The sequence below is a fragment of the Scyliorhinus canicula genome, chromosome 6, assembly GCF_902713615.1.
Source record: "Scyliorhinus canicula chromosome 6, sScyCan1.1, whole genome shotgun sequence".
Classification (NCBI taxonomy): Eukaryota; Metazoa; Chordata; class Chondrichthyes; order Carcharhiniformes; family Scyliorhinidae; genus Scyliorhinus; species Scyliorhinus canicula.
This window is the reverse complement of record NC_052151.1, coordinates 176,589,524-176,612,954: the sequence shown is the minus strand read 5'-3', so window position 1 is coordinate 176,612,954 and position 23,431 is coordinate 176,589,524. Positions and strand designations below refer to the sequence as shown.

The 23,431-nt window shown below is 44.5% G+C and overlaps 1 protein-coding gene across 3 annotated transcripts; it reads left to right on the top strand.

The window, feature by feature from the left end:
* The first annotated feature begins 618 nt into the window (after positions 1 to 618).
* LOC119967667 (elongation factor 1-alpha 1) lies at positions 619 to 21,874 on the top strand. Of its 3 annotated transcripts, none has more exons than XM_038800479.1 (8): positions 619 to 783; positions 1,735 to 1,917; positions 8,721 to 8,900; positions 8,994 to 9,290; positions 10,307 to 10,457; positions 11,146 to 11,402; positions 21,165 to 21,399; positions 21,477 to 21,874. In XM_038800479.1, exons 2-8 carry the CDS (start codon positions 1,774 to 1,776, stop codon positions 21,599 to 21,601), a joined length of 1,389 nt encoding a protein of 462 aa, XP_038656407.1. In that variant the 5' UTR covers positions 619 to 783; positions 1,735 to 1,773; the 3' UTR covers positions 21,602 to 21,874. The 3 variants fall into 3 exon arrangements, with proteins under 3 accessions (XP_038656407.1, XP_038656409.1, XP_038656408.1); XM_038800480.1 differs by lacking the exon at positions 619 to 783 and adding an exon at positions 983 to 1,004; XM_038800481.1 differs by lacking the exon at positions 21,477 to 21,874 and having other exon boundaries at positions 630 to 783; positions 21,165 to 21,407.
* Positions 21,875 to 23,431: the final 1,557 nt, after the last annotated feature.

The following is a 23,431-nucleotide window of genomic DNA, read 5'->3' as shown; positions in this document are numbered from 1 at the left end:
ACCCGGCCCCCCATTCGACATCCTTCCACTACCTCCCCTGCTTCGTTCCTTTTCATGCACTGCTTATTTGTGTCCTGTTCTCTTTTTTTTCTTATTCCTTTTTATTACTAAAACAGTTGTCTGTGTTTGTTTCTTTATCGCATTTTTATTTGATATAGGGGGCCCACTTGCCATCGGGCAAGCTGACACCCTGGCCAGTCCAATAGGGAGAAACTGTTTCCATTGGTGGACAGTTGGAGAACCAGAGGGCACAGATTTAATGTAAAAGAAGCAATAGCAACGTGGGGAAAATATATTTCATGTGGCGAGTGGCTACGATCCGGGTTGTACTGGATCGAATAGGGGCTTTCAAAAGATAACGGGATGGTAGGTTATCCGAAGAAGAAAGATTTGCAGGGCTACTGGAAAGAAAGGGTGGGAGGGACAGGGATGGGGAGGGGGCGGGAGGTGAATTGCTTGCTTTCGCACAGAGCCAGTACGATCTCGCCGGGCCGAATAGCCTCTGTCTGTGCTGGACCCTCTCCCCCTGATTCTGACTCTGTTCCCCTTCAGGGATGAGAGCGCGAACCAGTGCGGGCTTGTGTGCGCGTGTGTGAAAGGGGCGGGGTCGGGGCTCGAGCCGGTGTGTGTGCGTGTGTGAAGGGGGCGGGGTCGGGGCTCGAGCCGGTGGATTGGGGGCGAAGAGGGGTTGCAATTGGAGTCAATCGGCGGACCCCCTCCCGTCCCTATTAATAGCCGTGACGCAGCCGCTTTCGGCTTGTCCCCCGAGCGCGTGTGGAGCAGGTGGGTACCGGGCCCCTCTGAGCTCGACGCGTCCTGCCATCTTCCCCTCCCTCAGATCAAAACCCCGCCGTAGTGAGGAGGAGGAGGGGAAATGATGAAGTACCGAGGGCAAGGGTGGGTGTTGGGGGAGGCAGCACGGTGGGCTGCCGGAGCAGGTGCGAAGGGCTGAGGGAATTGGAAGTCCGGGGGTGGCCTCCGTGAGACGCATCGCCGGGCGATCGGTAGGTCAGTCCGGTGGCTTGGGCTGATTTCTCCGGTGAAAGGGGGGCCGTCCGACACCCGGCTCTCCGCCCCCCAAATTGCAGGAGCAAATTGCTGATCACTTCAGCCTCCCTCTTCGATGCTGATTCCCAGCCCACCGCCCGCTCCTATGGCATCGTTAGAATAAAAAGCCAGAGATCTAGTGCAGACGACAGGTGGGCGGCGGCGCCTTTTATTGTGTGAACAATTCCCTGAGATTTAAGATATATATATATATAAATTGTGGGATTGTATTGTTTAACGAAACGAATAAAATCCATGCCGAGTGCACCCCCCCCGCCCCGCGGAAGAGCGGGGAGTCCGGAGCTCGGTGCCCGTTAGAAAATGGCCGGTGTGTCCGAGCCCGGGACGTGCGGTTATTGTCAATCAAAATGGAGGAGAGCAACATGGAGGGGGCGTCAGAGAGGGGGAGGCGGCAGGTATCTATCAAAGCAGATACATTGTCAGAGAAATAGTCAAAAAAGGAGGGAAACTGGTTGGAGGGGGAGGCAGGCTTTACTCAAATTTGTAACTCGGGTGTAAATAGCAACTGTCCATAATAACGAGGGGGATTATTAGATTAAACACCATGAGCCCAGTGAAGTGGTGAGTGGGCTTGCATGGGGTTTTGGCCTCTTGACGCTGATTCGATTTCCCTTTTTTTTCTCTCTTGTCTCGTCGATCAATTAACCTCGATCCCTGGCTCCTTAGGTCTGAGTAGCACCGTGGCAACATCCTCCGCCAAAGGCAATGGGTAAGGAAAAGATCCACATCAACATCGTTGTGATTGGTCATGTGGACTCTGGCAAGTCCACTACCACTGGCCACTTGATCTACAAATGCGGTGGCATTGACAAGCGAACCATCGAAAAGTTTGAGAAGGAAGCTGCTGAGGTGAGAAAGTGAGGAAACTCAACTTTGTATGGATGCTAATAAGTAGCTGGAGAGTTATCTTGTACAATCTGTAATCTAAGATCCGATGAGTGTGACAATATTGTAAATGTCATGTAGGATACTGTACGAACTGCATTGTAATGAAATTGTCTTTTTTTTAACCCTCCCACTTCAGTTGTATCCATCACTGCAACTAGACAAGAAGTTACTTTTCTGTTTTTGTGGATCCAAGCTCTTGAAAAATGAGAATGAAACTACCAAAGTGAATGGTAGGCTAAATTCTGAAGAGAATCCAGGATGCTGCATCTATAGAGTCAGCAGGATTTGCACTTGCCTATCTCTTTTTCTCCATTCATTTCTGCTAAGCTTTATTATACAGAAAGCAGTTAACGTACCACAATGAGGTACAGGATTTTCTGGCTTTTGGGTGGAAAGAAAATAATCCTTTGAGTACGAGAAAGCTTTGTCCTGTGGTCTCAAATGAGTATTTGATTGAATATGATCGAAATTAAAACCTCTACCTGGATATTGATTCTAGTTATGATTTTACAAGTTAAATTATGGCTCAGAAATGCTAGAGTACTCGAAGGGTTAAATTGCTTATTGGTCTTGCATTGTTGGAGCATTGAATTGCCAGGATCCCTGCATCAGCATGTTTTTATGGTTGTCCCTGGTTGTATTTTATTTCTCTAGAGAAGTGCCTGAATAGTGAATCCTGGAGTTGATTGTACTTCAAGGGAAGTAGTTGGATTTGGTGGGTAATTGACTGACATTCTAGTGCTGTGCCTTTCAAATTGATTTGGGGTTTTGATTGTAGGTAAATTATTGTAGGTAAGCAAATTTGAAAGTTGCCATGCCTGGGCAGTAGGAACAGTTTCAAGCATTTTATTCTTAAAGTATTACTTATGCACACAATGACTTAATGGCATAGGTCACAGCTTGAGACTGGTTCCTGAGACAGTTATGCTGTGTTGGGTCAAGTGCAACAGTAAATGTAGTAGTGTGCCATCTGATCCCAAGGAAACAGTCTGGATTGCAGCAGGTTTGAAAATGACTGACAGCAATCCAAAAGAACAAAAATAAGTGGCAGGCAGTTTTAATTGTATCGCTGCAAGGCTGTATTTCTGTTGCAGGATTCACTTGTCAGCCTGAGGCTGATCTAGAATGAAGAGTTCAGAGGTACACAGCAAATTCCTCTGGATGCTTTTATGATTTGGATATCCTCTCTTAATGCTCAAATCAGATGTTATACATAGTTTAAAAACCATCGTAGAATGGCTATACCATAATGTCGTTCTCCCTGTCATGTGCTTGAGAGCATCTTGGCTCGCCCCACTCCCTTATCTTTCCCTTGCAGCCATGTAAATCTTTTCTTTTCAAATAATTTATCATTCCTTTTTCAAAACCACAGTCTGCTCCATCGCAATCTTAAACTAACCCTCATGTTGCCTCTGGTTCTTTTGCCATCAGTTCAAGCAGATGTCCTCTGTCAACTTGCCTACTAATGAGAATGTTGTAGATCCCTCATAATTTTGAACACTTCTATCAAATTTCCTCAACTTTGTTACATCTTCAATCTAACTTCATAACTGAGTATCATCGCTTGAACACTATTCTTATAAATCTGCACCCTCCCAAGCCTTTACAGATTGCCATTTGAGGCTGAATCAGTTTTTTTAGAAAGATTCATTATAATTCCCTATGCCTCTGTTTATGAAACCCATGATTTTGCTTAACACTTAACTTGCATTGTCACCATGAACAGTTTGGGTACATATCCCCAGGTCCCGTCTGCTCCTGTGCCCCTTTAGAATTGCATCCTTTTCTTGTATTCCTTTGCGTCCTCATTCTACCAAAAGGTATCACTTCACGCATTAAATTTCATCTGTCATGTCTGCACATTCCACCAGCCCATCCATGCCCTCTTGAGCTCTTATCACTATCCGTGGTTCACATACTTCTAAGTTTTGTTAATTGCAAATCCGTGCTGTGCTGTCTAGATCATTAATTAAATCAAAAGTAGTGACTTCTGGGATACCCTACTGTCCAGTGTGCTGCAGTCAGGAAAAAACAGCTGATCATCAGTACTGTTTCCAGTGACTCAGTCAAACTTTGTATATTTGTTGTCTGTCACTTTCATTCCACGGGCTTCAACTTTGCTGACAAGCCTGTTATGTGGCACTTTTTATTTGATGCCTTTAGGAAGTTATTGTGCACCACATCAATTGCATAACTCACGTCAGTTGTGTTACATAATAAAAAAACTCAAACAACTCTTTTCTATTTGTATGCTAATGAAGATTGCCTTTTATGTCAGCTGCCAGTCTATTCTCATATTCTGCCTTTCATTTTTTTTTTCACCTCTGAATTTTCTGCCAACTTGGTTCTCATTTGTATTATCAACCTGACATCTGTCAAAGCCCCACCCAAGCATACATTTGGCATATGTGCACCCTTAAAAACCACTGATAGCTAGATTTTGTTTACTGAATACCGTTGCAGCACTTTGTATATGAGGTGAATGTGGAAATTGAGTCATTTGTGAATTTAATTTTAGTTTGCTTTACATCCAAATCCATTGTTGCACTCCGTGTGAAAAAGAAAATTATATCACATTGTGAAAAAGAAAATTATATCAGATTGACTTAAGCTGCAAGTAATGCTGGTGTTTACAGTGGAAATGCATAGTTGCTGCTCTTTGCTCTTCTTGCCTAAGGAGCTCCAATCGTGGTAAAAACAAAACTCCTTTAGACACAGTAGATTTGCTGAACTTGGTTCTGGAGAACCTTATGCCTAAGGGCCATATGAATGAAACTGGTATTCCCATGGTACTTCTGAAAGCGGATTGCTTCCTTCAAAAGAAAACACAATCTCCAGTAACCCTGTCTTCTGGATGCATAACCTCCGTGTGCAAAATCCTCTGCATGACCACTGGAACCACCAGTTAAATCCTCAAACTTATTCTTGATTATTGTAAGAATAAGTTGTGATCTTCATGACTATTACTGGGTATAACAGACTTCGTGACGGCCATGGAATGAGTGGTTGCACACAGGGCAGCTCCTGCTCGTAGGGGTGGAACTGAGCTCTTTTTACCCAAAAACAGAAGAAATTTTGACAGGAAGGTGTAGTTGAAGGTGTGGAGGAGAAGCCCATCTCTCTCTTTCTTCTCCCTCCCCTGAATGGCATGACTGTCTGTTGCCAGACCCAGCAGAAGAAGGTGAAAGAACTGCCCAAGGAGTTCTGTGGTGCAACAGGTACTGGAATGATGGTGGAGGGGGAAGGGCCGGAAAGCCCAGATGGAGCAGTTGATGGCTTTTATTAGCGAGGACTTCTGTCAACAAAGAAAGAATGTAGGAGGATCGATTGAAGGTGGTTGCACACCTGAAGGGCTTGATGGAAAGGGTCGAAAAATGTTCGGAGGCACAGGCATTGCAGATCTGGGCGATGGAGAGGGTGATGTCGGACCATAGCGATCGGCTGGTGGCATTGGAGGCAGAGTTGGGGTTCCTGGGAGACATTTCCAAGACGTTGAGAGCAAAGGTGGAAGAGCAGGAGAACAGGTCTAGAAGGCAGAACCTGTATATCGTTGGCTGCCTGAAGGGAGTGGAAGGCACGACTGCCACGAAATATGTCTCGGGTATGCTGGACAAGGCCCCGGAGGAGAATACAGTGCACAGGTCTCTAAGGCAGAAACCAAGAGTGGGCGAGCCGCCGCGAGCAGTGATCGTAAGACTCCAGTTTGTGGAGAAGGAAAAGATCCTGCATTAAGCCAGGGAGAAAAGGAACTGTGAATGGGAAGTGAACAAGATCCGAATATACCAGGACATTGGAGTGGAACTGGCAAAAAGCTGTGCTGGATTCACCAGGGCCAAGGTAGTACTTTATTGATGACAGATTAGATTTGGGGTGCTCGACCTGGCAAAACTGTGGGTGATGTTCGAAGGCTGGGGGTCCAGGAGTATTATTTTGAAACCCTAGAGGCGGCCAATGACTTGGAGCATAAACTGAGATAGAACTGAATTGGGAGTCGGTGGAGTTGGTAAACTGGGGGAGAACTGATTTTTGGGAGACAGAGGAGTTGGCACAATGGAGTTCAGTGGATACGGGTAGTATGGGGGGGGCGCGGGGGCGTGGTCATTTCTTCTTGGGTGTAGGATTTTCGTTGGGTCAACTATTTGTTATGGGGTAATAAGTTTGTAAGTGGACAACTGCACCCCACCCTCCCACCTGTGGTGGTGTTTTTTTTTGCAGGTGGCGACCTGTGGCTTGGGATGTGTCGGTTTGGGTGGGGGAGGGTGAGATCAACGGGGAGCCGCTTACACAGATCAAAGAGGAGCGGAGGGTAAATAGGGAGGTGCCTTCGAGCCGGAGTTGCCATGCTGGTGAACAGCAGTCCAGTGGGGGAGATATGACGTGGCAGGATTGGAGAAGAAACATGATCACGGGTGGAGAAGGGAGCCATCTTGGATGGGCCCTGTACAGGGTGAAATCGAAGCAGACAGCTGGTAGAGGAGGATGGCGGATGGTAGTGGGGCATGGTGTAAGCCTCCGGTAAGGCTTGCAACATTAAACGTGCAAGGCTCAACGGGCCTGTGAAGAGATCTCTGGTCTTTGCGCATCTGATGGTGGGGGTGATCTTTCTGCGTGAGGTGCACCCCTGTGTGAGGGACCAGGTCAAGTTGAGAAAGGGATGGGTGGGCCAGGTATTTCACTCGGGGTTTGACTTAAGCCGCAGGGGCTGGCCATTTTGCTGAGTAAAAAGGTGGGGTTTGTGAGTGCGGAGGAAGTGAGGGACCCGGGTGGGAGCACCGGATGTGGGGGAAAGTGATGTGTACCCGGTGGTCAGCTCGGAGACTCAATTCAGGGGGAGGTTACCATTTTGGATAGTCAGTGATATGTATAGGTATTTGGGGATCCAGGTGACGGGAGAGTGGGCGATGCTACATAAGTGGAAATTAAAGTTGGTGGAGGAGATGGGGAGGATTTTAGGAGGTGAGATACACTGAATCTGACGCTGGCAGGGAGGGTTCAAGTGAAAATGAATGTCCTGCCATGGTTCTTATTTATATTTCTGACGCCCCGGATTTTTATTCCAAAGGCCTTTTCGGAAGTTGGATAGTCATTTCGGAGTTTGTATGGGCAGGGAAGGTGCCATGGGTGAAGAGGGCCCTGTGGCAGACTCTGAAAGGGAGGTTGGCGCTACCGAACTTGCTGCTTTACTATTGAGAGGTGAATATGGAGAAGGTGAGGCGGTGGTGGGAAGGAGGGGTAGAATGGGTTACGATGGAGGAAGAGCCCTGAGGGCCTTGGTGATGGCACCGCTTGTATAGTCCATGATTAAGGTGTGGAACCAGCTGAGAAGCCCATTTCCGGATGGAGGGAATGTTGATGTTAACACCACTGTGAGAACCATGGGTTTAAGCAGGGGGAGACTGATGGTGCATACATAGAAAGTGGAGAGAGGTGGAGTTGGTGAGGGAGAGGGATTTGTATCTGGAAGAGAGGTTTGCAAGCATAGAGGAGCTGAGGGAGAGGGTAGAGCTCACGAGGGGAAGTGAATTTAGGTATTAACAAGTAAGAGATTTTGCATGGAAGGTGTGGAAAGGGTTTCCCAGGCTGGCAAACTTTGGTCTACTGGAACTGTTGTTACTTCTGGATGTGAAGGGAAGGCTTGGGGACATATATGGATGCCTGGGACTGCAGGAGGATGTGCAGCTGGTGAGGATCAAGTTGGGGGAGTTAGATGTGGAGTGAGGCATTGCATAGAGTAAATTCGACCTTGTGTGGTACATAGGGTGCATAAACTCGGGCGAGGATGAGTGGATTCTTCCAGGGAGTGGCATATGAGTGCGAGATGTGTGGACGAGGACCAATGAACCATGTGCATAAATATGTTCAGCAGGGTCTGAGAGGTAGTGAGATACTGGGCGGGTGTGTTCGGGACACTTTCAAAGATTGTAGGAGTGGAGGTCGGGCTGGACTCTATGGTGGCAATATTTGGGGATATCAGAGGAGAGGAGGGCCGATGTTGTGGCCTTTGCCTTTCTGCTTGCTTGGTGGAGAATTTTACTGAATCGCTAGGGGATTTATACGATATCTTCTGGTTGGAGAAAATGAAGTTTGAACTGAGGGGTTCAGTGGAGGACTTTGAGGCACGGTGGGGACTGTTCATGGCCACGTTTGAGCAGCTGTTCGTTTGGGGGTGGGGAGAAAATTTGTACAGACTGTAAAACTGAGTTGGGTCGTGTGTTCCCCAGATTTTTTACGTTTTGCAACTGTTTGAATAAGTTTGGAATAAAAAATATTTTTTTTAAATTACTGTTTTTAACAGTTTATGCCAGTAAAATGTTTTTTTTCTACCTGATGAGGTATAGAGGAAAAAGAAGAAAGCAACAATCCCAACAGCTATTTAGTTGGGAGACCTGTTAAGAGGTAAAGGTTACACAGAACCTACTCCCATCTACTCTTGCATTCTGTAGTACCGGATCAGGGAAGGCAGGTGTCTTGAGTCCTCAATATGAAAACACTTGGCTTTGTGGTCTGATGGATTTTGAGGGAAAACAATCCTTTATTGTGGCTTCAGCACAGGAAATATTGTGACAAGTGCTGATGTAGAAATCTAGTAGTGGTTCATGTACAACATTGACCTGCATGAATAAGATTTGCCTTTGACTTTGGAGCATGTTTTCATTTAACAAAACTCATTAGTGTGCTGGAATTATAACCCTTATAATTTCAGCATTCGGTATTAGCTTGCAGCAGCTCTGATGTTACACCATTAATTGTGTTTATTCTCTTAGATGGGCAAAGGTTCCTTCAAGTATGCCTGGGTGTTGGACAAGTTGAAGGCAGAACGTGAACGTGGTATTACTATTGACATTTCTCTCTGGAAATTTGAAACCAGCAAGTATTATATTACCATTATTGATGCTCCTGGACACAGAGATTTCATTAAGAACATGATTACTGGTACTTCTCAGGTGGGTTATATGACCAGCCAAGAGTTTCCAAGGTATTTTGAAAATCATGGCAATTTTGTAAGTGAATGAATTAATCTTTACTTCTATTTACAGGCTGACTGTGCTGTACTGATAGTTGCGGCTGGTGTTGGTGAGTTTGAAGCTGGCATATCTAAGAATGGCCAGACACGGGAACATGCCTTGCTAGCCTACACTCTGGGTGTGAAGCAGCTGATCGTTGGAGTGAATAAGATGGATTCTACAGAGCCCCCATATAGCCAGAAGAGATATGAAGAGATTGTCAAGGAAGTCAGTACATACATCAAGAAAATTGGTTACAATCCAGACACAGTGGCATTTGTACCAATCTCTGGCTGGCATGGTGACAACATGCTGGAGGCGAGTGCTAACGTAAGTAACTTCAGAGGGACTTGGTTTGCAGCAACCTCTGCTGCAACTTTGGCTTGTAGCAAGCTCATGCAATCTTAAATCTGCTAATGCTGGTTATCCTGACTGACAGTGGCTGTTTTTTTTGTCGGGCTAATGGGGGTCTTGCCCATTAGCCAGAGAACCAGTGGGGAAGTCGACAGAATCCAGTGTCCTTTAGGCACTTAGCCAGCATTGAACCTTTCACCTGTCTGAGGTCTCAGGAATTCAAAGTGTCAGCTGCCAAGAACTTCTGGCCAATCAGCACCAAATAGTTATTCATTGCTGCCAGTGGGAGTGGTAGCAGTTGGGAGCAATGCACTCGCCAGAGGCTTAAGATCACAAAACTCCTGGCAAAATGTTTGTGATAGCAGGATGTGGATCATGGGGAAGGGGGTCAGAGAAAAATAAGTGAGGGGAAGGAGGGGTGGGGTGAGGAAGGGAGGAAATGTGGTGGTGGCTTTAGGGCCACCCAATCTGCCTGATGCTAGGCAACGTAGTTGGGCATAGTGCCTGACTACTGGATGCTCCCTCAGCAGTTTGCGGAGAAGCCCATTACTTTTATTGGGTGGTCTTTTGAGGGTCCCAGGAAGCTGTACAGCGTCCACTCAATTCAAACCACTAAATTGCAGTATGCTGGGATAATGGGTGCGAATTAGCTTATTAAGGAGCCTAACTGACATCCTGTCTCTGGGAGTCGAGAATCCTGTGTGGGGCCCCTTCCATCCTCCAAATTAATCAGGGGAGGTTTGTGTTGCTGGGAGACTGATGTGGGACTCTCCCATGTGGGCCCAGCTGCCATGATTCCTGCCATGACGGCTGCATTAAATCCTGCTCAGTGTTAATCTAACTGAATTGGTTGTCCTTTCCAAGGTGTACCTAAATTGGATAGCTATCTGGAATCTGCTGCAATCCAAATGTAACATTCCATGGACTATATTGCAGTTCAATCATAGGAAGAAAACAGGAAGAAAAAAAATTGGGTGTTTTTTTTTACGCAGATGACTTGGTTCAAAGGTTGGAAGATAAACCGTAAGGAGGGTAATGCTAATGGAGTTACTCTATTGGAAGGTCTGGATTCTATCCTGCCACCTCAACGACCAACAGAAAAGCCTCTTCGTCTTCCTCTGCAAGACGTCTACAAAATTGGTGGCAAGTATTTTGGTTTTCAGATTTGAATGTTGTCAAGTGCTGTTCATAGTAAAATACATTTGGAAAATCTAGGTTCTGATCGAGAAATTAATGGTGGCTTTTCCCTTGTACAACGCAATTGTCAGTGGGTGGCTGGAAATGACTATTAGACTTAGAGGTGAATAGAATTTGGAAGGCTGCTTAGTTACCTACCTTCTACACAATACAAGGTGTTAAACCGAGGCAAATTGTTTTTTTTCCAAAATACTGCACTCTAATTGTTCAGCTGTGAAATGCTAAAATAATAATCACTCAATTAAGAGTTCTTAAATGTCAAAGAAGCAGAAGCTTATCTTTTTTTATGTATAAAAAGCAGTCAACAACCTGTAATTGTGATACTAATCTGTGGTTTCCTGATCGTCAAAATAAATGTACACCACATTCTTGCATTGTAGCATGGTGTGGGCAGTGGGAGGGCGCAACGGTAACAAGCTCTAGCAGAAATGTATATAAATCTTGAATGGTTAATGGTGTATCTAACCACAAGTAGTAGTGTGGCATTCAGATCTGTAGTCATTGTTTAATTTGTAAGTAGTAGTGCTGTTGAACTTCGATCTTGCTGGGTTCAATTCTGGTTTGGCCAGCTGGAATACCACACAAATCTTCTGTTTAGAATATGAACTGTGATTTTTTTTTCTCTCTTTCTCAGGTATTGGTACTGTACCAGTAGGCCGTGTTGAAACAGGTATTCTGAAACCTGGTATGGTAGTTACTTTTGCACCAGTTAATGTGACAACAGAAGTAAAGTCTGTTGAAATGCATCACGAGGCCCTGACTGAAGCTATGCCCGGTGACAATGTTGGTTTCAATGTCAAAAACGTGTCGGTAAAAGATGTCCGCCGTGGCAATGTTGCTGGGGATAGCAAGAATGATCCACCAATGGAAGCTGCAAACTTCACTTCGCAAGTCAGTGATTTGTCATTGTTTCCTATTAGTATAGATTAATAGTGAGACTAGCTTTTGGTCCTGAAGTTTTGAGATTTATTTCCTTAAATTAATGTTTTGAATTGTGCTGTTACAGTTACCAATTGCACCCTTGTCACTGCCAAAATGCAGCTGGCAGTTGGAACGGTGTCTTCTCTTTCTGGTCCGTGATGTACAGGCAGTAACAGCTGAGAATTAGTTTTAAATCATGAACTTGTTGTTTTGATTCTCCCTTTTGATGGTTAGAAAAACGGTGCCTCATTATTTCTACTTTCTGTAATTATTCAAGGTGGTTCCCAGGGGACATAGGAATTAGGAGCAGAAGTAGGCAGCTCAGCCTTTCGAGCCTGCTCTGCCATTAAATCAGATCATGGCTGATCTCTTTCTGGTCTCAAATCCACCTCCCTACCTATTCCCCATATCCCTTAACCCATTTTTTAAAATCAGAAATATATCTTATCTCCTTGAAACTATTTAATGGCTCAGATTCTACCACACTATGGGACAGCGAGTTCCACAAAATCACCACTCATAAGCAGGACAGCCTTGGTGTAGGTACCAGCAGCAGCTGTTTCACTGGGGCCAAAGAAAGTATTTTGAGGTGTACTCCTCAGTGTTCCAACTGTGACGTGTATTGGTCACGGGTTCTGTACTCCAAGCCTATGCAACCTTCCCCCCCCCCCAATTTTAAATAGTACTCTTACCCCAACCGTCTTTTCCTTGGCTTGTGAATGCATTTGTTGCTTTCCAAATGATCTACCCATATTTTCTCCAATTCCAGTTTTGAATCCTTGGCTACAGTCATAAATATCATTCCTTTGTGACTCTGACCATTGAAATCTGTCCTTTCAGTCTGTCGGCATCCTTGAATAAGTTGACCATATCCTCCTCCTGTCTTTGGTCCATTCTTATTTTACATGTCTGAACCAGAGCATCAACTATAGTGGCTTCTCCTCTCATTGTTATCTCTGGAGTTCCCCAAAGATCATTCCTTAGCCCCCTCCCATTTCACATCTGCATGATAACCCTTAGATGCCGTCAGAATAGATTCCACATTTCACCACTACCTCTTTGGATCCCTCTGCTGTTTATTTATTACACTGCTTGCCTGAGCAGAAGTTTTCTCCCCAACTAAATATTAGGAAGACTGGAGACAGTCTGTAATGGCTGAGAAGAACTGATGACCAGTTAGGCAGGTAAATGAACTGTGGTTTATTTTGGTAAAAACTATACACAGGGCAACGGAACAAAGGCTTCAAAACCCAATGACTCCTGGACTCTGTTAACAACCCGTGTTCCCCACTCTTGATTCACATGCCTCCCTGCAATTGGCCTGATGGGTCATGTGTGACCCCCACACACCATCCGAAGAGGCACAACACCACACTGTTAACAATATTACACAGCGGGGGGAGGGAAGGAGATGTGGAGAGAGACTTTTTATATCTCTAAGTTTATCTGGAGATTTACCAATTCTTTAACAGGTGCTCTAGTGCTGATAACCTTTCCCAATCCCCACCAGAATGTTACTTTACTCTCGGGGTTGTTGGATTCAATTCCATTTGCAATTGCTGGTGCCACATTAACAGATGTAGCAGGGGCAGACTGTTCAATTGGTACTGTGTGGTTCTCTTCTCAGATGGTCCATTTCTCCATTCACGTTTCTTCATTCTCTTCCCTTGTACGTCAACTACGTATAACACTGCACCTGCCTTGGTCACAACCACTCAAGAATCCAATTCTGACCAGTATTGAAATTTCTTAGGTAAACTAAATTGTTTACCTGAAAGGCCCACTCAACCTAGGTGGAGTTATGATATTTCTTCTGTGCATCTTATTTTGCCTCCATCCTCCCTGACAAATTTGGAAATATTAGATTTGAGTCTTTTGCGAAGACGTCTTCCCATGATCAATTCAGTGAGGTAATTCATGAGTTGCATGAGGAGTTGTTCTGTACTTCAGTAGAAATAGGCACCAATGATATAGGTAAAAATGGGATGAGGTCCTACAAGCTGAATTCGGGGAGTTAGGAGTTAAACTAAAAATTAGGACCTCAAAGGTAGTAATCTCAGGATTGCGACCAGTGCCATGAGATAGTCAGAGTAGGCGTGCCAGGATAGATAGGATGAATGCGTGGCTCAAGAGATGGTGCAAGAGGGAGGGATTCAAATCATGGGGCATTGGAACCGGTTCTGGGGGAGGTGGGACCAGTACAAACCGGACGGTCTGCACCTGGGCAGGACTGGAACCGATGTCCTGGGGGGGGTGTTTAGAAGAGCTGTTGGGGAGGGTTTAAACTAATGTGGTAGGGGGATGGGATCTAATGTAGGAAGTAGTGAGGAAGTAAAACGGGGCCAGAAACAAAAAGCAGGAAGGGGGAAAGTGTAAGGCAGAGAGGCCACAGTCAAAAATCAAAAAGGGCCACAGTACATGGTACAGTGACTGAGGAGAGTGTGAAAAGAGAGGTGGCCAATGCAGGATTGAGGGTGTTGTACCTAAATGCGCGCAGTATATTGAACAAGGTAAATGAGCTTGTTGCGCACCTTGAAATAGTTAGGTACGATGTTGTGGGCATCAGAGACGTGGCTACAAGGGGATCAGGGCTGGGATCTAAATATCCAAGGATATATGTCCTATCAAAAGGACACGCAGCTGGGCAAAGGGGGCGGGGTTGCATTGCTAGTAAAGAATGAAGTTAAATCGATAGCAAGGAGCGATACAGGATCAGAAGGCATAGAATTTCTGTGGGTAGAGTTGAATCGCAAAGGTAAAAAAACCCTGATGGGAGTTCCTGATGGGAGTTATGTACAGACCCCATAGCAGTAGTCGGGATGTGGGGCAGAAAATAAATCAGGAGATAGACAAGGCATGTTAAAAATGCAATATTACAATAATCATGGGGACTTCAATATGCGGTGGACTGGGAAAATCAGGTTGGTAGTGGATCCCAAGAAATGGAATTTGTGGAATGTCTAAGAGATGGTTTTTTGGAGCAGCTTATGACAGAACCTCCTAGGGAACAGGGAATTCTGGATTTGGTGATGGGTGTATATGAGGCAGACTTGATTATGGAACTTGGAAGGTGAAGGAATCCTGAGGGGGAAGTGACTACAATATAATAGAATTTACCCTGCAGTTTGAGAAGAAGAAGCTGCAATCAGATGTAACGGTATTACAATTAAATAAGGGTAACTACAAAGACATGAGACACGAGCTGGCCAGAGAAGGAGCCTTGCAGGGAATACAGTGGTACAGCAATGGCAGGGGTTTTTGGGGGTTACTAGGGAGGCACAACCGAAATTCATCCCGAGGAGGAAACATGCTAAGGGGAGGACAAGGCATTCATGGCTGACGTGGGATGTCAAGGACAGCATAAATGTTAAAGAAAAAGCATACAAAGTGACGAGGATTAGTGGGAAACCAGAGGATTGGGAAGCTTTAAAAGTAAGCAGAGGACAACTAAAAAAGGAATAAGGGGAGAGACGTGAGAAGATGAAGTACGAGTGCAATCTAGCTTGTAATATAAAGGAAGATAGGAAGAGATTTTTTCAATAGATAAAAGGTAAGTGAGAGGCAAACATAGACATCGGACCCTAGAAAATGTGGCTGGAGAAGTAATAATAGGAAACCAAGAAATGGCAGACGAATTAAATAGTTACTTTGCATCAGTCTTCATGGTGGAAGACACCAGTGGGATGCCAGAGCTCCAGGAGAACCAGGGGGCAGAGGTGAGTGCAGTGACCATTACTAAGGAGAGGGTTCTGGGGAAACTGAAAGGTCTGAAGGTGGATAAATAACCTGGACCGGATAGACTACACCCCAGGGTCCTAAAAGAGATAGCTGAGGAAATTGTGGAGACATTAGTGATGATGATTCAGGAATCACTGGAGTCGGGAATGGTCCCAGAGGACTGGAAGGTGGCAAATGTAACACCACTGTTTAAGAAGGGAGGGAGGCAGAAGACGGGAAATTATAGGCCGGTTAGCCTGACTTCGGTCATTGGTAAGATTTTAGAGTCTGTTATTAAAGATGAGATCGCGAAGCACTTGGAAGCGCATGGTAAAATAAGACTGAGTCAGCACGGCTTTGTCAAAGGGAGGTCGTGTCTGCCAAATCTGTTAGTTCTTTGAGGCGGTAACGAGCAAGTTAGACAAAGGAGAACAAGTGGACATGATTTAATTAGATTTCCAGAAGGCCTTTGACAAGGTGCCGCATAGGAGACTGTTAAGATCTCATGTTGTTCAGGGTAAGATCCTAGCATGGATAAAGGATTGGCTGACTGGCAGATGGCAAAGAGTGGGGATAAAGGGCTCTTTTTCAGGATGGCAGCTGGTGACTAGTGGTGTGGCTCGGGGGTCTGTGCTGGCACCACAACTTTTCACAATATACATTCATGATCTGGAAGAACGAACTGAAGGCACTGTTGCTAAGTTTGCAGATGATACAAAGATCTGTAGAGCGACAGTTAATATTAAGGAAGCAAGGGGGTTGCAGAAGGACTTGACAGGCGAGGAGAGTGGGCAATGAAGTGGCAAATGAAATTCAATGTGGAAAAGTGTGAGGTTATGCACTTTGGAAGGAGGAATCTAGGCATAGACTATTTTGTAAATGGGGAAATGCTTTGGAAAGCATAAGCACAAAGGGACTTGGGAGTCCTTGCTCACGATTCTCTTAAGGTTAATGTGCAGGTTCAGTCGGCAATTAAGAAGGCAAATGCAATGTTAGCATTGATGTCAAGAGGGCTACAATGTACCAGGGATGTACTTCTGAGGCTGTATAAGGCTCTGGTCAGACTTCATTTGGAGTATTATGAGCAGTTTTGGGCCCCGTATCTAAGGAAGGATGTGCTGTCCTTGGAAAGGGTCCAGAGGAGGTTCACAAGAATGATCCCTGGAATGAAGAACTTATCGTTTGGGGACTCTGGGTCTGTACTCGTTGGTTTAGAAGGATGAGAGGGGATCTTATTGAAACGTACAAGATACTGCGAGGCCTGGGTGGAGTGGATGTTTCCACTTGTAGGAAAAACTAGAACCAGAGGACACCATCTCAGATTAAAGGGACGATCCTTTAAAACAGATGAGGAGGAATTTCTTCAGCCAGAGGGTGGTGAATCTGTGGAACTCTGCCGCAGAAGGCTGTGGAGGCCAAATCACTGAGTGTCTTTAAGACAGAGGTGGATAGGTTCCTGATTAATGAGGAGATCAGAGGTTATGGGGAGAAGGCAGGAGAATAGGGATGAGAAAATATCAGCCATGATTGAATGGCGGAGCAGACTCGATGGGCCAAGTGGCCTAATTCTGCTCCTATGTCTTATGGTCTTATGAAACAGGCCATTTGAAGTTGTAAAAGCACAGAGGACTTTATTCATAACAGATTTAAATGTTTGGAAACCTTTTTGGCTAACCCATTTGAAGCTAGGTAATAAGGGCTATGCATGCCGAATCCCATTGGTTTGCATGAAGTGTGGAATTCTTGGCTCATGAATCTCATTGTCAGAGACCAGTACTTTGAGAAACTTGCGTGTGGTGAACGTCTGCTGGATTTTATCAATTGTGGCTAAGGAGGTCATGGTCTTCATCCGATGAATGTCCATCCATTTGAATGAGTGTCAATAATAATAATGGGAGAAACATGCTACCCATGAAGGAGCCTGCAAGTCCATGTGGCCTCTCACCCATGGCCGACTTGGACGTTCCCACAGGTGGAGAAGAGTAACAGGTGGTAAGCCTCGCTGTACTTGACATTGGTTGCAGTGTCTAATGAGGTCTTCGCTGTCCTTATCGATCCCAGGCCACAACATATAACTTGGGGCTAACATTTTCAATTACGTCATAACCAGGATGTGCACAGTGCAATCCTTGTAATAACGTTGTCTGAGCAGGAATGACCACTGTGGTTCCCCACATGAGTACTCCAACTTTGTAACTCAGCTCCCCCTTTCTGATTTGGAACAGTCAGTTGTTCGGCCTTGTCATGATGCCAACAGTGAAAGATCAACTAATGGACTTGAGACGAAATGGTTCCCTTTGTGTCCACAACTTGATTGGTTGGGGGGGGGGGGGGGGGGGGGGGGGGGTGGTCTTGTCCTCTCTGAACATTGTGCCATCAGTTAATGTATTGAAGAAGCGTTTATCCCATAAATAATAGTCAAACCTTTCCTTTTTTGATCTGAGAAAAGGCCCTCACAGCATCTGATCGTGTTCTTGATGCAAAAGCAGTAAGTCTCTAAACCATCCTCAAGTTTGGGATAATACTCCTATTCCACAGGGTAATGGTCGGCACATTCTTTTGCAGGATCAAAGTGGACCAAGTGGCGTGATAGATGGCACTGTCATTTTAATGCTCAAATACTTCCTTTTGATGTTCATTCTAATACCACTTGGTACTTGAGAAACACCCAAAGGTGCCAGCAATGTGGACAGGTTGGGAATAATTAATTTGCCATCCCCAAGAATGATTTTAGTTCTAATATGTTTCTGGGGGCTGGTGCTCCCTGGGTTGCTTGAACCTTCTTCATGAGATGCAGTCCTCGAGTGTGACTCTGAATCCCAAATATGTTAGTGCGTGGACTTGGAATGTGCATTTTTCTCTCTATTAATCTTTTCAACACTTGCTGCAAATTTGCCAAGTGTTGTTCTTCAGAAGTTCCTATAATTAATACATCATCCACATAGACAACTATTTTGGGCAGGCTCCATAACAAGCTTGCCGTCGTAATTTGGAATATTGCACCACACTGAAGATACTCCCAAAGGCAGCCAGGCATTTTGATGTAAGAATTTGTGGCCGTTGACTGTAAATTTCCTAGATGCCCATCTGCTGATGAGCGTGACCAAAGAGTTTTGTATAGGTCAATGCTCCAGCTAACTTGGTATACAGATCTTAGATTTTCAGTATAGTGTACTGAATCAGTTTTGCTGCTTAGTTGATGGTTAGACTATAATTTTTGCAAATCCTGACGATCTTGCCCAACTTAACAGGTATGATGGGGGCAGCCCAAAATCCTCCAGCTGCTTGAGCTCAGCTTCTATTGTTTCATGTAAAGCATATGGAAAAGGACTATCTCTGTACAACTTGGGTGTTGCCTCAGGATCGACAGATCTTTGCCTTGATATTCTGTATCTTGCCTGGTTTGTTCTGAAATACTTGTATTTCCTGAATATTCCATGAAAATTGTCGCCTTTAATCTGAAAATCTCCAACCAATTTAATCTGACCTAACAGAACCAATCTTGGCCCAGGTGACTTGGACCCTTGAGCCACGATGATTGGTAAATGGGCTGAATGATGTTGGTAGGTTACTGGTGCTGCTGTGGTACCAAATATCTTCGCCAGTGTACATGGTCAACCTGGCTATTATGCTTTTTCATGTAACCCCACCTTGTAAATACCGATATGTATGCTCTCTTATGGTATCCACCAACATTTGTAGTAGCTGAGCATTTACCATTAACGTAATTATGATTGGGGCTGACTTGCTCCCTTTAATATTTTGTTTACTCTGTAAATTTCAGATTCCTCTTTGGAATTGTTTCCAAAACTATGCACTGGAGCCATAGTTTTTCTTTTGGCTCTTGATGGGCTTTGTTTGGCTCTGCATTTAATCTTAATATGACCCCTCCTGTTACAATAAAAGCATACAGCATATTTAAGTTTACACCTCTCCTGGCAGTGCTCTTTCCCCCACACCGGTAGTATTCTCCTAAGTTCTTGGTCTGCAGACCAGACTTCCTGTATCTCTGTGCTCTGTCTTGCTAACTGCTCTTTGACTTGTGGCTTTCAACACTCTCATCCCTAGCACCGCAATTCCCTGAGGATTCCTTCCAAAGTTGGTTGACCTCATCTAGCTGCACCTTTTTCAGTGTTTTCTGTAGCTTGAGCAATCTCTAACACAAAGTAAGTTCTGTCTCTGCTAATAATTTTTTCTGAAAGATGAAGTTATCCACACCACAAAGCAACATACCTCAATATCTCATGTTGATCTGAATTCTCATTGTTCAGCTAACTGCCTTAACCGTGCCATGAATGCTGCTAACATCTCCCCTGTGTTTCTGAGTTTTATCATTTATATCGCTACATTATCACTGGTTTTGGGCAATTGTGCTCTTTGACCAGTTCAATCAGCTGCTCAAATGTTTTTATTATCATAGTCTCTGGAGAAGTCAGACTTCGAATCAGATGGTAAGTCTGAGCCCTGCAGGCTTTTAGAAGTATTACCTTGGGTGGCATGGTGGCACAGTGGTTAGCACTGCTGCCTCACAGCATCAGGGACCCATATTCAATTCCAATTGGTTGACTGTGTGGAGTTTGTACATTATCCTCAATTCCTCCGGGTGCTCCAGTTTCCTCCCACAGTCCAAAGATGCGCAGTTTCGGTTGATTGCCCATGCTAAATTGCCTGCTAATGTCCAACGGTTGAGTGGGGTTATGGGGACAGGGTGGGGAATTGGGCCTAGATGGTTGGGGTGGTCTTTCGAGGGGTTGGTATGAGCTCAATGGACCGAATGGCCTTCTTCTACACTGTAGGGATCCTATACACTCTGTACAATTGTGTACCTTCTGCTATTCCTTGCATGCTATTCCTTGCCTATGATTCCATTGGTCCTTTATTTAAAAAAAAAAGAGCAAGCCTCCACAGGTTGAACCCACAGCTCTTTCAGGGTCAAATAGATCCAACTTCCCAAATAAAGGCAGTTTGGCATTCAAGTTGTTGCTAAAGTGTTTCTTGGGTTGTGATTCAAGGACTGCTCTCCCAACAGAAAGCCAGAAAGTTCTGTCTTACCCCATTGTCAAATGTAATAGCTGAGGAACTGAGGACCAAACATGCAGGTAAACTAAGATGGTTTATTTTCAGAAAAACTGCTCTGTACAGGACAGCGATAAGAACTTTGAATGGACTTTAATTGTCAACAACCTGCGCTCCCTGTTGATTGGCCCGATGGATCATGGGACCACTGATTCTCTCTCTTCTCCCCCTGCCCCTGGGAAGGGGCACACCACCACAGATCACAAAAATATGTTCCCTGACCACAGTTTCCAACATTGGTAACCTGTCTTAAACTGAGCAAGAGTATTCACAATCTTGGTGTTGTATTTGATCCTGAGATGCTTTTCTATCCTTTACCTACATAAACACCAAAACTGCCTGCCTACTTCCACCTCCATAACATTGCTCAACACTGCCCCTGCCTCGGCTCATTTGCTGCTCAAACCCAGATCCATGCTATTCTTGTCGCTAAGCTTGACTATTCCAATGCGCTCTCGTGGCCAGCCTCATCATCCACCTTAATAAACTTGAGGTCATGTGTACCAAGTCCTGTTCACCCCTGTGCCTGCTGACCTACATTGGCTCCTGGTCATTTTTGTTCTCAAATTGCTACCACGGTGTTGTTCCACCTTGGCGTTGTAACCTCTCCCAACCCTATGAGCATTGAATGTCTGTACATTTCCTATTTTGCCCCCTTATGCAGTCCCAGAGTTAATTACTCCACCACTAGCAATACTGCTGCCAGCTGCCTTGATCCTAAGATCTGTAATTTCCTCCCTCCACCTATGTTTTGCATCTCTTAAGATGTCCCTTAACCTACCTCCTAAAGATTTTGATCATCTGCCCTGAATATCAGTCTGTGGATCTTTTTTTTTATATTGCTTTAAAAATGCTATATAATTGTTGTTATCCTTTCTGAAAAATGTTTGTCTTGTGGTTTTATTACACGATATAAACCCAATTTGATGCATATTGCAGGTAATCATCCTGAACCACCCAGGGCAGATTGCTGCTGGCTATGCCCCTGTCTTGGATTGCCATACTGCTCACATTGCTTGCAAGTTTGCAGAGTTAAAGGAGAAGATTGACCGTCGCTCTGGAAAGAAGCTGGAAGATAACCCCAAGTCCCTGAAGTCTGGGGATGCTGCCATTGTTGAAATGATTCCTGGAAAGCCTATGTGTGTTGAGAGTTTCTCTGAGTATCCACCTCTGGGTAAGTAAGCCCACATACTTGCTTCCCCTGCTGTCATACCAAACTTGAAAGTAATAAAGACTCTTTAAATATTACAGGTCGTTTTGCAGTTCGTGACATGAGACAGACTGTGGCAGTTGGTGTCATCAAAGCTGTTGAGAGGAAGGCGACTGGTGCTGGCAAAGTCACCAAGTCTGCCCAGAAAGCTCAGAAAAGCAGATGAATTCTACATCTGTCAGCTGCCACTTCTTCAGCCTCCTCCATTGGAAGCCCAGCTTTAGAGTGGATGATCACAGTTTACCATTTAAGCTCCATAATAAAAGACTGGTTAATCAAAATGCATCGTAAATACTTCAGAAGGAAAGGATTGTGGACCATTTCATTAATCTACGTTGTAGCAGTTTTAAGTTATTAGTTTTAAAAGCTGTACTTTTAAATGGAAACCAATGCCTTGACCAACAATTCTGTCATAGAAATTAAAGCTGTTAAACATAAATAGAATCGTTTTTCTCCATTTTCTAGACAACTTGACGCGGGCACCTTCGCTTTTCCTACTTCTATGTGTTTCATTCAGTTGCTCGAGCCCTGTTCTGCAGTTGTTCCCTCACTTCACTTGGATGCTTTTGATACTCATATCTATCACTAATCTAGCAATCCGTGTTTTGAGAAACCTAATAGGCCATGTTTTGGGAAACATAGTAGGATGAGTGATGCAAGTGTCTAATTTGGTGATTTAAAAACTAACATGTCTGCATAATTTTGTTAGTCACACAGGAATACATTAAAATGGCTGGTTGGAAGCCATGGGTTGGGTTTGTTTGTAGTTAATGACACTTTTTTTGTATGGTGTCACCAGACTGAATTACATGATGGTTTAACACGAGGCCGACTTGAGAGCTCTAACCAAATATTAGCTTAACAAACTAGACAGACAATGCCATTGCAGCTGTATCAGTAGATAACCTAATAACAAAAGAAAGTAACCAGGCGATAATCTGATTAAGAGGAACAATGAGATTGCTGAAATTATAGCATTTGGTTGCTTGCTGAATGAAGCTACCTGGTCACACATTACTTTGGGAAATAAGGTATAAATATACTGGGAAGAGAACACTGGCAGCGACAACTTGAACAACCAAAGAGGAAAGAACCCAGAGCTTGAAGCCCTGGAGCTGATGAGCTAGAGCCTGCAGTAATTAGCCCCTGGCCAGTGTGTCTGAGTTGACTCACTGATCTATTGGGAAGATTCATTTACTTGAGAAATATATTTTGTGCTGTAAGATCAGGTAATTACTTGAGCTTGTTAAATATGTGTATTGATTGAACGAATTCAGGAAATCCTATGAGTTTGTGTTCACCAAATAGGTTGAGCAGCAGAGCCTTCGTCAACATTAGTGCCCCTAGATCTCTTGATTAAAGTGGTCAGTTTAATGCTATAATTGAGCCTGAACACTGGAGATGAAATTTGGCATTCATTGGGTGTCCAAAAGGGGTCTGATCCATAACAAAAGACCAGTTCAATAGGTGCTTTGAGTGCTTCAGTAATATATGTAACCCATAACCACAACCAGCATTTTTGTGTCATCTGCAAACTTATTAATGAGACCACTGACATTTTATTCCAGATCATTTATTTTTTTGTGTGCATATACTATACACCTTTCTTTAATAAGGAAACAACATATGGCAATTCTACAGTCCTCTGGAACTTTGCGTGTGGTCAAAGAGGATATGAATATATCAGAAAACCCCAGATATTCCTCCCCTTGCTTCCTGCAGAAACCTGGGACAGATCGCATCTGGTCCTGGGGACCAGTCTACCTTAATGCAGTTTAGGATACTCAACACTTCCTCCTTTGATATATTAACATTCTCAAGAACGTTCATGCTCCTATCCCTGACCTCAACATCCGTCATGTGCTTCCATCTAGTGAATACTGATACAAAATACTCAGTAAGAATTTCCCCCACTTCATGTGGTTCCACTGTAGCCATCTGGGAAGGCCACTTGCAACTAGGGACAGAGAAACTCGCAAAGCCTAAGGGTAAAATG